The 11961-nt window shown below is 31.7% G+C and overlaps 1 protein-coding gene across 3 annotated transcripts; it reads left to right on the top strand.

Annotated features, from left to right (window-relative positions):
- Window positions 1–3859: 3859 nt before the first annotated feature.
- On the top strand, window positions 3860–10700 carry LOC149559660 (disease resistance protein RML1B-like). 3 transcript variants are annotated; one of them, XM_089824237.1, is made up of 6 exons: window positions 3860–3984; window positions 4130–4443; window positions 8535–8695; window positions 8781–9778; window positions 9872–10153; window positions 10254–10700. In XM_089824237.1, exons 2-6 carry the CDS (start codon window positions 4262–4264, stop codon window positions 10662–10664), a joined length of 2034 nt encoding a protein of 677 aa, XP_089680363.1. In that variant the 5' UTR covers window positions 3860–3984; window positions 4130–4261; the 3' UTR covers window positions 10665–10700. The 3 variants fall into 3 exon arrangements, with proteins under 3 accessions (XP_089680363.1, XP_089680365.1, XP_089680364.1); XM_089824239.1 differs by having other exon boundaries at window positions 10303–10466; XM_089824238.1 differs by lacking the exon at window positions 3860–3984 and having other exon boundaries at window positions 4303–4443; window positions 8573–8695.
- The last annotated feature ends 1261 nt before the right edge of the window (window positions 10701–11961 follow it).

Below are 11961 nucleotides of genomic sequence, written 5' to 3'. Positions count from 1 at the left end.
CAAAAGTAGACAAAAGAAATCTCCAGAAACTTCTTGAGTTCTAGAATCATCCACAAGGCTCAGCAAATGTAACTGCAGATTTTGCCCACCAAGACTAATGCAATAAAATTCTCACTAGTCTGCCACTCTTAAAGGTTTTTAATTTCACACTCAATAAAATTTTCTCAGCTCCAAGGTCATTCTGGATTGAAACTTTTGGACTGAAGATTCAAGAATGGAGTTATTTTGCTTTCCTACAGTCGTCAGCTAGGTATGATGGCCGAAATCATCAATGAGACATAACATAGATACTACCACAGCAAGGGTTTTTATCTCAGGGTCGAGGATTTGTTAGCGTGGTGGTTCAGCAGGGCGTGTACGCAATAGGTTAGTGGTGCTCACCATGGGTTTCATCCTTCGCTGTGCAATTGAAAGGGGGAAACAAACAAGGCATCATGTCTGCTGCACAATCCATTCATATGACATTTCAACTTTGGCAGCATAGCCAATTCTACAAAATTGGATACTTCTAAATCTGATTCATTCTGTATTTGCTAGGGTTTTCAAATTTTGAAATATTTCTCTGCAGAATGAAGAAAGAGGGTTAGGGTTAGGAAAAGATTTCGGAGACAGATTTCGGAAGGATTATAGGAGGCATTTTGTAAATATTGAGGGGAAATCAATGAAATTGAGGATTTAAGCTGAGCTTGGGCTATCAAAATTTACGACATATGTGTCCCAGTTGGAAAGTTGTCATCTCCGTCTAGTAACAAATCCTCGACTCTGAGATAAAAACCCTTGCTGTGGCAGTATCTATGGGGCTAATTAACTGCCTGAAATATTTCTGAGTCAAATCTGCCATTTTCCATAGAGCTTCTCTGCCCTCATATTCCATTACCAGGAAGAGTTTCTTGTTCATGCCGACTGTCGTAGAGGCTTATTCCTTTTGAATCAGTAGAGCAGCAGTAGAGCAGTTGTATTTGGTTGGGGTTTCTACATCACTGTTGGCAATCTTCTCACTGCTGGGATACACTCTTCATTAGTAGCAAACAATCCCAATTGATAACTTGGGCAATCTTGCATACATTAGCCATAAAAGGATCTTTCAAGCTCACTGCGAGATGCAAGCAGGTTTCCTTTTCGGGCACATCCCTTTGCTCTATGGATGAAAATATTTTATTTGTCATTTTTAATTTTTAATAATCTAATGTTGCTAATTTTTTAATTAAGTTTTCTGTGCATGCGAATTTCCCAAAACGAAGCTCCAATCACATTAGAGTACCAACACAAATTTCTGTACTTAATTCTAAAATGGAAAAAGGAAAGATTTGAGCTATCTTATAATTCTGGAGCTTCATTGTCAAAGAGCCTGCAATGGAATAATCAGTTTGTGCTCTCTTATATATAAACAGAAAAGACATTGCCTTTATCAAATACTTTTCAAGCAAACAAAGCATGTCAGCTATTTCGGTTATGGCTGAGACACAATACTTTTGTTTAACTTTATTACAATATTATTTTGAATACATTGAATTTTATTATGAATTACATTTTAAAGTTTGAGAGTTTCTTGATTAAACCTTGAGGTGGTCTTTTTGATATTGACTGGTAAAATGATTGAAACTAATGGTATGAAAGGACACTTCGAGGGGCAAAGTTATTTAATGAGAACAGGGAGCAATTAAATGTGCATCCTTCCACAGGCCTAAAAATGCTCAACTTTTCATTCTGTGGTTTTAGACTTTTTTGTTGTTGCTAACTATGTATTTTACCGCCCCCCTCCCCCCCCCCGAACTTTTCACTTGAATGTTTTAGCAAAGATGAATACTTTATTTATACCTACTTCTTACATTTCAAAAGCCCACATGAGCCTGACTTAAAAATAAAAAATAATATTTAAGTGGGACTTTTAAATTTGGTTTACTTTTTTGTAAGGAAAGTTAATTTTTATTTATTTAGGATTGGTTTTTGTTTTTATTTAAAATTAGATTTATTTTTAAAATTTAGATTGGTTAGTAGCTTATATTAAAATTAATTTTAAAGTTTTTAAGAATTATTTTATTTTACCTTTAAAGTTTTCATTTAGATTTTTTTAAAATCTAGATTATTATTTTTAACTTGTGATGATTTTTATACTTAATTTAATATTAAATATTTATTTTGATGATATATGTACAACTACATTACTATGTGTTCTATTTAAATCATAATTAAAAAATATATGTTATACTATAATAATTATTATAATTATACATTTTGATTAATAATATAAGATTATGTTACTTAAATGTGATAATAGATTATGTATTAATACAAGATAACAAAATAAATATAATTATAGTTCAAGATAGTACTATTATGATAAAATAAGTAATTCGATGATAAAATAATTAAATTGCTATTATACAATCATAATATAATAAAAATAATTAACAACAAAATATTTACACTCAATATACACCTATGAATTAGTCATTCTAATAATTATTTTTTCTTTCTAATATTTTCTTTTCTTTTACTTGTCTTTGTCCTAATAGGTAGGGAATCATGCTCAAACGGAGCCCTTGTTAATTAACAATTAGGATCAATTTTTTTGGACTTGTTTTGGGTTGACTTTTCTAACTTATTTGTGGAACAAAATTGTCCAAGTGCTTAATTTCCTCGAATCAAAACTCAAAATTTGAAGGCTCAAAAATCTAAATCATATGAATAGCCCTATTATTACTTTAATTTCAAAAGGCAACTAAAACGCTAAAGAATGGAACAAATCTGCTTTGAGGAGAATAGAAAAGAAGAAAATGTAGGTGTAAGGAATTTTGAATTAATTTTTTATGGAGCAATTGCATTTTTACATTTACCAAATGATAAACTAATTCTATTATATATAGAAAACACATTAAATATTCATGAAGTCAATAATTTTTTCTTGTATTAGCATTCTTAATATCTAGTATCCATAATCTATTATTTTTTATGTCTTTTATTCTTATTACTCAATTACTCTATTCTTACTATTAGTCGTTCTAATAATTTTTACCTTTTGCTTGCCATAATAGAAAGGGATTCGTGCTCAAATAGAACTTTTGTTAAAATTACATGTGAATAATATGACAGAAGGAGCCGGAAACTTTCATATTAAATATGATAGTTGGAAATCATTATGGTTGGTAATGGCCGGTAGAAGTTATTATCTACCAACAACTATGTCCAAAGACAGGCCAGTGAACAGGTGCCGCACTTGTCTTCTTTTCTTTTCCTAGGCTCCTTTTCCCACCTGCCAAACAACAGTTCTCATGGTGAAAACAGCTGTGTTGCACACCCATCTTTTCAATCCTGACCCACATTGACATTTCCTGGAAAAAATGCCTTCAGTGGTAATAAATATTCAAACGAGCCCAGCGAGTGATCATGGTCTTGTTTCTTTCTCAATTATTTTTCATCTCTATATTGCTTCCTCACTGTTCTCTTCTCAATTATCTCTGTATTGTTTCCTCTGTGTTTTCGGAATGGACAAGTTTTGTTTTCCTTCATGCGCATGTTTCTCTTCTTCTTCACCTCATCCCCAGGAAGAAACCATAGTTGGTTTGGAGAGTTTAACAGAAAAAATCAAAGATATAAGCCAGCTTCACGATCTCATTCATTTAATCCAACAGTTGTTGAAGATAGCAGTAAGTTGTCTAGTATTAGAGAATTTATTTCGCAATAGGAAAAATGTTAAATAGTATATATTAAGATTTATTCTTATATAAAATGTTAAATAGTTAAAATTGACTTTTTTATACTTTATTATTATTTAAGAATACTCACAATTTTACTTTTTAGAATAAATTTTCAACCCTTCACACTATTCTTCTTACCCTATATTGAAGTTGATTGTGTTGCTGTGCAACGTAGTCCGGAGAGAAGAATGAAGAAGGATGCAGTTCAGAAATAAGTTCTTATATCCTTGATGGCCAAACGCTCCTAGAGTTCCTAGATAAACATATTGCCAAGATTCCTCAAAAGGTAAAGTTCTCTTAAAATCAAATTGTGATAAAATTCCGATATAATTTAATTGATGGCTGAAACTCTACACTTTTGGGAAATAAATTATATCAAATGAATGCTAATTATCCTAGTTTGTTTACATGTCATTATTTTTTTGGTACAGAAAGATTCCATAGATGATATAAGCGCGGAGGCACAGAAAATTCTCATAAATTTGCTCAAAGACGCTGGAAAAATTCATTGGGTGGGGGCAGCATTTTCTGTCGTTGGATTTGTTTTGTCTAGACTTAATGAGATGTCTAATAACAAAAGAGAGTGCCTAGAAATTTTGAAAGTTATGGTTAATCTTGGGAAGCAAATTGTAGAGTTGAATGAGCAAATGCCAGATCAGAAGCAGAAATTAAACGAGGCAGTGGAGTGCATCGTTGTAGGATGTTGTCTGTGCACCTCCCAGCTAACAACTTCTAAAATTTTCAGGTGAGCACAATTACTGAGTACTGTTTTTTAAAAGACTATGTATAACTAGAAGCGCGACTAGAAGCGCGGAGGCACAGATTATGTATGTTTTTTAAAAATCAAGTACTAGTCCATTTACCTGTACTTTTCACTGCAGTTTGATTATTAGTCCCTGCCGCCCATAGGCGGGGACTAATGTTTTCACAACACTCTTTCAATTAACTCATGTCTTGAGAGTCGGGAAAACTGAAAAACAATCCCATAAAATTCTGTCCTACTTTTTCATTTCTATTTACTGAAAAACAATCCCATAAAATTCTGTCCTACTTTTCCATTTCTATTTACTATTATTTTTTCAGTAAATTTTCAAGCATTTCTATTGGTTAGGGTCCATTTCTCCGGTAGTCTTTTTGGATTTGTTTGCATAAAATTCCACTTAAAAATGTCGGCATTCCACCTGTTCTATGCACAATGTATAGTATGTGCCTCTTGCATGCTTCGATCAACGTGGCTAGCAGTGGCAACTGCATGATGCATCTCAGCCAAGTTCCTTTTGTATACTTTAGACGTGGCTTGTCTGCTGGTGGTTGCCCATCAATGACAAAGGCATTCATAGCCTCCACAGAAATCCATCCTCGCTACTATCGACCTGAGGAGTTGATTTCGCAGGTGCCATCTCATTCAATTCAGGGCATTACGTTGACATAACCATGTCTAAATTCTTCCTGCACACAATATGTTATGCATAGGCTACCATTTTATTTTCTCTGCAAGTTTTTATGCTTCTTTTATCTTTGATGTATGTGGTCTTTTATCTAATTTCAATTTTTCTATTGGACTTCATGCTGCTCTATTTTTGCACAGGATTCAGATATACTGTGGTTGAGAAAACTATTTTAGATACTTTCGAAAATGCCTATTTTGAATTGTCTTGTGATTGTTATTCTGGCAATCCGTATGGAAAGCCAAATATGGTGAATACAGGATTCATGTTCTTCCATGAAATCAAGAGGACAGTTGAGATAATCGAGGTGTGGAAGAATGCTTTAGAGGCCGAGCCTTCTGTTTTATGACATAAAGATGAGTAAGAACATTACAAGATTAGTTTGAGGGCAAAATTCTTGGAAACAAAGTACATTAGTGGGTTTCGTCAATATGGCAACAATCTAGGAACTAATATTTTTTTTAAATTTGGAATTGAATAAAAAACGTTGAAATTAACTTAGATTAGAGTATAGAAGCATATAGCTTAAATCTGAAGCAACTAGTCATCTGGTTCAATTGTGACCAAAACAAGGATACAGTTTGTGGCTTTCGTTCTTGTTTCTCATTCTTGTGCAATGACTCTTATCTGTTTGCTTGCATATGAAGTGTTTATTGTCTGGCGTGGTATTCCACCTCTGATAGCTAGCAATCTTGTTCAGTTTTGTTCAGAAGCTAATGTATTTATTATTTTCATCTATTCATTCTTTTGAAGCCCTAGTTTTTGTACTTTTCCCACACTGTGTGCACATGGATTCCCTTTTAAAGCTCTGCATTCTCAACCTTTGCAACCCTCTACATGAAAAAATTAGAGACATCAAGAAGTGCCCAGAGGTCACTTGGCATTTTGAACAAGTCCTTGGCCAAACCTTAGAGAAAACTTCAGCTGGAGAATTGAAGAATCGGGTCTCATATTGCAGCTCATGGGTGAACAATGAGTGACTTCCTCTATAGGAGTGGATTAGAATTAATAGTTATCTATAGGAGTGGATTAGAATTAATAGTTATCTTTTCTTGTTGCTTATGGAATATAATCTTCGCATTGACATCACATTCCCACTTTTGCTTTGCAAGGCATTTCTTAAAGTTATGAGATATTTTCATTTTAGGGCATATGAATAGAGTCATAAATTTATAGTTAAATTTTTCTTTTGTCGTGCAGACCCTTGATTGCATAACAGATAAAAACGACTTGCATACTTTCAATTTAGGCCCACTAATGAATTGTTTTATATCCTTAAAATTCAGCAAACAATATGTAACCTCTACACTACAATCTCTCAGAAAAAGAAAGTGTTGTTTTGTTTTTCTATTCATTGCAGTCGTTTGTATGAACCCACTTGATTTTAAGCGTGAAAACAAAGTTAGGTTTAACTGACTGGTAGAAAAGGACAAGTTGTAACTAAGTAAACTGCTACTCTTTCTTCTTATTCTGTTGCTAAAGATGATTGCTCTAATGCTGTTACTTGCATTACATCTGTTTATGTATATGCTCCATTTGATGCTTGTTGGATAAACAACTACGAGTGCTACTTCAATAGAATCGACAACAACCATATGTTGTCCATGGTGGATCAAGCACTTCATCTACCAAGTAAATTGTCTATGCGTTTTCCTCTTCTACCCACTACCTATTAAATAGGTGCCAAGTTTAGTGCATGATACTTGCAACATTCGGAAACAAGCCATGCCAAAGAACCAAGCTGTAGGAGCAAAACAGGCCCAGCTGAGAAACCTGTATATGACACTTGTCATTGGGCCTCTTCTGAAGTTTCTTCTTCCTCACAATCCATTCACATCTCCCGCAGGGACTAGAGCTGCACGCAGCCCTTGGTTCTCTTCTTTTCGATTAATGTTTTATGAAATGTAAATATTCTTAAAGTAGGAGTACTTTAAAGAATTTAATAGTTAATCAAGTTTATAATTTATAATAAAAATAATTGCATTATGTGTGAGTTAAAATTATTAGTAGAAATATAAATGCAAATATTAAATAATATTATTTTGTAAAAATTTATAAAATTCAAATCATTTTAAAAAAATTACATTGAAATTTTAAAATTAATACTTTGTATCAAAAGTATTTAACAAAAATTTGATGAACTAAATAATTTGAGTAAATTACAAATAAGAATTTCGTACAATCTATATTAGAACACATTTAACAATTAGAGTATATGTTTCTACATTAGTTATTTTATATCATACATTAGTTATTTTATATCATAGTTAATGATTTATAAGATGTATGATTATAAATGTCAATGTGCATAGTTAAATTCATACACATACACTATAGAAATCTCTATTATTTTTAGTGTATATATTTTTTTATCACATGAATAGATTGTGTGATCCAAATATTGATGAAAAATGATTAAAAAAAATATAACTTGAATCTTAAATTATGATCTTAACCAGTTCTAAATAATTATAATATAGTCTTATAGAAAAAATTAAACAAAAAAATTTAATTTTAATTATTCAATATTTAAACTTAAATTACAAATATAATCATTAATATTTCTTTACTTTTAAAAATACTAATATTTCAATATAATAATTTTAAGCTATTAAAACTTAAATTACAAATATAATCATTAATACTTCTTTACTTTTAAAAATACTAATATTTCAATATAATAATTTGAAAATCTAGAATTTTAGAATAGATAAAAGTAAATAAATATAAAAAGTTAGAAAAACATAAAGAATAGTAATAATAAAATATTTTAATAATTTCTAAATTAAAAAAATAAATTAGCAATATATACTTTTAATTTATATTTATTTTAAAAGGAAAAAGATGTTTATAATTTTTAGTTTATAAGATTTGCCATAAACTTTTGTTTTTTTTTTCCTGATTGGTATGAGGCCAAAGCCAAGATTTACTTATTATTATCATCTCTTGCCTAGATTTGCAATAAACTTATATTCTATTTTATAATATTTTAAATTAATGTAACTTTTTCTTAAAATATTTAAATTGTGATATTGTTAGTGTGATGAGTCAAACTCATTGAGAATAAATGGAACACTTAAGACTCATTGGATTAGGTGATGTTCATAAGATGCTTCATCTTGATTTATCTCAGATGCTGGTTCAACTTGTAGACCAAGATAAAGTTGTGTAGTTCTCTTTATTTCTTGTGTTGTTCTACTCTCTTTGGTATTCAATAAAAGTTTTAACCTTCTTATAGTAAAAATATAAAGAAGGCCAAAACCTACCAGACAGCTAAAATTTCATTCTAACATTAAAAGTGAGCTTAATTTTTCCTTAATTTGTGATATTTAAAAATTGCCAAAATTTATACAGCTTATTCAATTTTAATAAAATATATTGTGTGAAGGTTTCTTGCTGCATCCGTCAATGCGGATACTTTAAAAGTTTTCCGAGTCAGGATGGACCGCCTGTGCAATGATCTTCAGTTGTGGGGTATAATTGACTTACAAAAGAGGCTACCAAAGACTGCTCCCCAGTCACAGGAAATCTATACATACAAATCAGCAGGTACGATATTTCTTATTTTAATGACATTTTCCTTTTACGCTATACTTTGAATTTTGTCACGAAATTTTAATTCAAAACTTTGTAGTTGGGATCGACAGTGCACGAGAAGAAGTAATCCGGCTCTTGGATTTGAGTGCACAAAATCCATCATCAGAAGCTGTGGTTGTCCACGGTTTTGGAGGCATCGGGAAGACAACCCTTGCCGATGATGTTTATAAAAATATTGACCTCCGAAGTTATAATCACTGCAGAATCAGCATTGTTCAACATTGTTCAAAGAATGATCTCAGAGCCCTCCAAGAGCAGATTCTGAACGGATTGTTCAACTTCAATGTGAAATTGAGAGGCTGTGACGAAGGGCGGGGAATGATCTGGTCATATTTCAAAAATAACCCAAATCAGCCTCTGTTTCTGTACATCGACAATGCTCTCCAAAAAGAAGATCTCAAGGAACTTCTTCCTGCAGTCCTGGGCAGCTGTCTTCCACCCAAGAGCAGAATTTTCCTCACTACAAGAAATCTCCGGGAGACTGACATTTTTTTGGCCTGGAAAATTCCACGACAACCTTATGCGGTGAGCCCTCTTCCATTCGAAGAGGCAAGAGAGCTTCTGTTGAAGAGTGTTCCAGAGTACAATGACGAAGAGAACATAGGAGCGCTGCTCAAGCTTTGTGGCGGTGTTCCTCTTCTGCTTGAAATAACTGGGGCACAACTGGCTATCAGTATTAGAACTGCAAATAACATAGAAATACTAGAGATGATTAGAGAAGGGGAGAGGGTAGAAGACGAGGATATCACCGACCGTATGGTTGACTTTGTCTACCGTAGACTCTCGCCACGTGTCAAAGAGGCATTTCTAGACATCGCATCCTTCTATTCAACAGGATTTTCTGTAAGTAAATATGTGGCATACAGAGTTGGAGAGGAGGAGTTGAGAGCTCTAGAAGAGGCGTCATTCGTCAAGACAGATGAGAGGGGCTTTGTGATTGTTCACGACATAGTCCGAGGGAGAGGGAAAAAGATGTCAGAAGGAAACAGAATCACAGACCCTGACACTTTATTCGAATGCTTGAAAGACGAAGAGGTATGCCCTACTTACAATATATCTCCTGTCAATATGAACATATTATATTTGGTATCCACAATCAAAATAATATATTTGTTTATTTGCGTGCAGAAACTCAAAAATCTAAAAGGCATATTTTTAGAAGAATCATCTGGTCATCCTCCAGTAGAAATTAATGAATATCATTTGAACTGTATGAGTAATTCACTAAGAGTACTGCATTATGAAGAAGCAACGGCAATAACGTTCAGGGGCAAATGTCATAAACCATTTAAACAACTCAGACACCTCTGGCTTCAGCATGACATTCCTGATTTACCAATGGAGTTTGGGAAATTAGAGCATCTTCACTACTACCGCGGCCCATTGACGCAAGGCATGAGATTGTACGAGGTAAGATCTGGAAATATTTATCGCTTCAATGAAAAGCTTCGATTATATTTTAGAATGACACTTGACATCCTTTTCATTATTGTTGTGCCAAAATATGTAGCTTCCTCCAACTCTGCGTCTGATGAACATTACGAATATAATTTCTTCAGAGAATGGAGTTGCAAGTTCTCTAATTTCTTCCAACTACACTCCACCTTCGTCGCTTGTAGAATTGGGGTTTTGCTATATTTCAACTATGGAAAGGCTACCAGATGGACTGGAAAAGATAACAAATTTACAGGAACTATACATAGTTGGATGCCCTAAGTTGAGGGAGCTTCCTTCCGAAATTGGGGAAGTCAACAATCTGGAAAAAATAGAGTTGCACAACTGTCCTGGCTTAGAAGAATGGCCCTCAAGTTTTGGAAATCTCCCGAAGTTAAAAAATTTAAACTTGAGCGACTGCTCTTCAGAATTAGAAGGATCGTTACCCAGCAATATTAAAGGAAATTGTAATATAAAATTATATTGAAAAGAAAATTCAATAACTCATGCCTTTGAATTGTGATTTTGAGATTGTTTCGACGCATCCTTTTCATTTCCACTTTGTAATAATACAAATAAGGTTTAAACTTTTCAAAAGCATTAATTTGTTAAGTTAAAATATTCGATTCTATCTTACTCAATTTATTTCTATAATTTATTACTTTTATTTTAACTAAAATTTATTTTTAATTTTCTAAAATTTAATATTTGAATATAATTATTCATTATTATGAAGGAAAAGTACATAAATTTTTATAATATAAATAATGTATTTTAATTTTGTTTAAAATGATAGTAAAGATTGGAAAATTAATGTTATGTTTTGTAATTAAATTTAAAGGAAAGGTGTACATAATGTTTAATTTGATGATAGACATCTAATATAGATAGCCAATAGACTTATAGTAGTTCATGTCATAATTTTGTTTTATGAAATATTTGACTAAACTTTTTCTATAAAATTAAAAAAGAAAAAATATTTTTAATAGTGAATTACAAAGAGATAATCTTATATATTTTTCTTAAGCTTTTTTGAAATAGTGAAAAAATGGAAATTATGTGGTCCAAATTCACACTCTTTTAATAAAAACATTGTTCCAAATGGTAACTTTGATATATGTTTGATATTTCTTAGAATATATATCGTAGATACATAGATGGAAACTCAAGATAGTGATCTATAATAATCACATGATAATGTATGAGTTTAATATCTCATAATATAATGATATGGAAAAGAGTCTTTTTTTAATATTTATGTTCTTGGTGAGCATGCCAAAAGGTGCTTAACTTATTAAAATTAGGAATATTTGATGTAAGGATTTCAAGGTGGGTATCAAAGAAGCATGTGAGTGACATACAATGGATGGATTGCAATGGAAGTGTCATGATAATATACATTGAACTTGAGATATCTTTCCTACAAGTGTAATGATCATGAAATCTTACACATGAAGTTATTGTATTTTCCCTAAGGCTACTACTATTGTGGTGATTAATCTTTTCTATTTAAACTAATTAGATGTAACTATTTTTATTTCTATTTTTTATTTTTTATTTTTCTAATGTTCATTTGTGAGATTTTTAATGTTTATAATGATTAAAATTATATAGCTTTTATTATTTGGGTCTTTACCAATATTTGAGAATGATTTTTATACAAAAATAATATGATGCACATAAAACTTATTTAATAATATTTCAAAATTAAATACTTGATTAAGGAAACATGCTTAAAAAATACTGTCTCATAAGCAAAAATGTAATATTACAACTAATATATA

The sequence above is a fragment of the Cupressus sempervirens genome, chromosome 4 (assembly GCF_028749045.1).
Source record: "Cupressus sempervirens isolate cs-2001-9-10 chromosome 4, ASM2874904v1, whole genome shotgun sequence".
Classification (NCBI taxonomy): Eukaryota; Viridiplantae; Streptophyta; class Pinopsida; order Cupressales; family Cupressaceae; genus Cupressus; species Cupressus sempervirens.
Note: the sequence above shows the minus strand (reverse complement) of the source record. Positions and strands in the feature narration are given on the sequence as shown.

Coding starts and splice junctions, on each gene's coding strand:
- LOC149559660 (XM_089824237.1), top strand. CDS start 4,262: ATGTCTAATAACAAAAGAGAGTGCCTAGAAATTTTGAAAGTTATGGTT. Junction 4,444..8,534: donor ACAACTTCTAAAATTTTCAG/GTGAGCACAATT, acceptor TATTGTGTGAAG/GTTTCTTGCTGCATCCGTCA. Junction 9,779..9,871: donor AATGCTTGAAAGACGAAGAG/GTATGCCCTACT, acceptor ATTTGCGTGCAG/AAACTCAAAAATCTAAAAGG.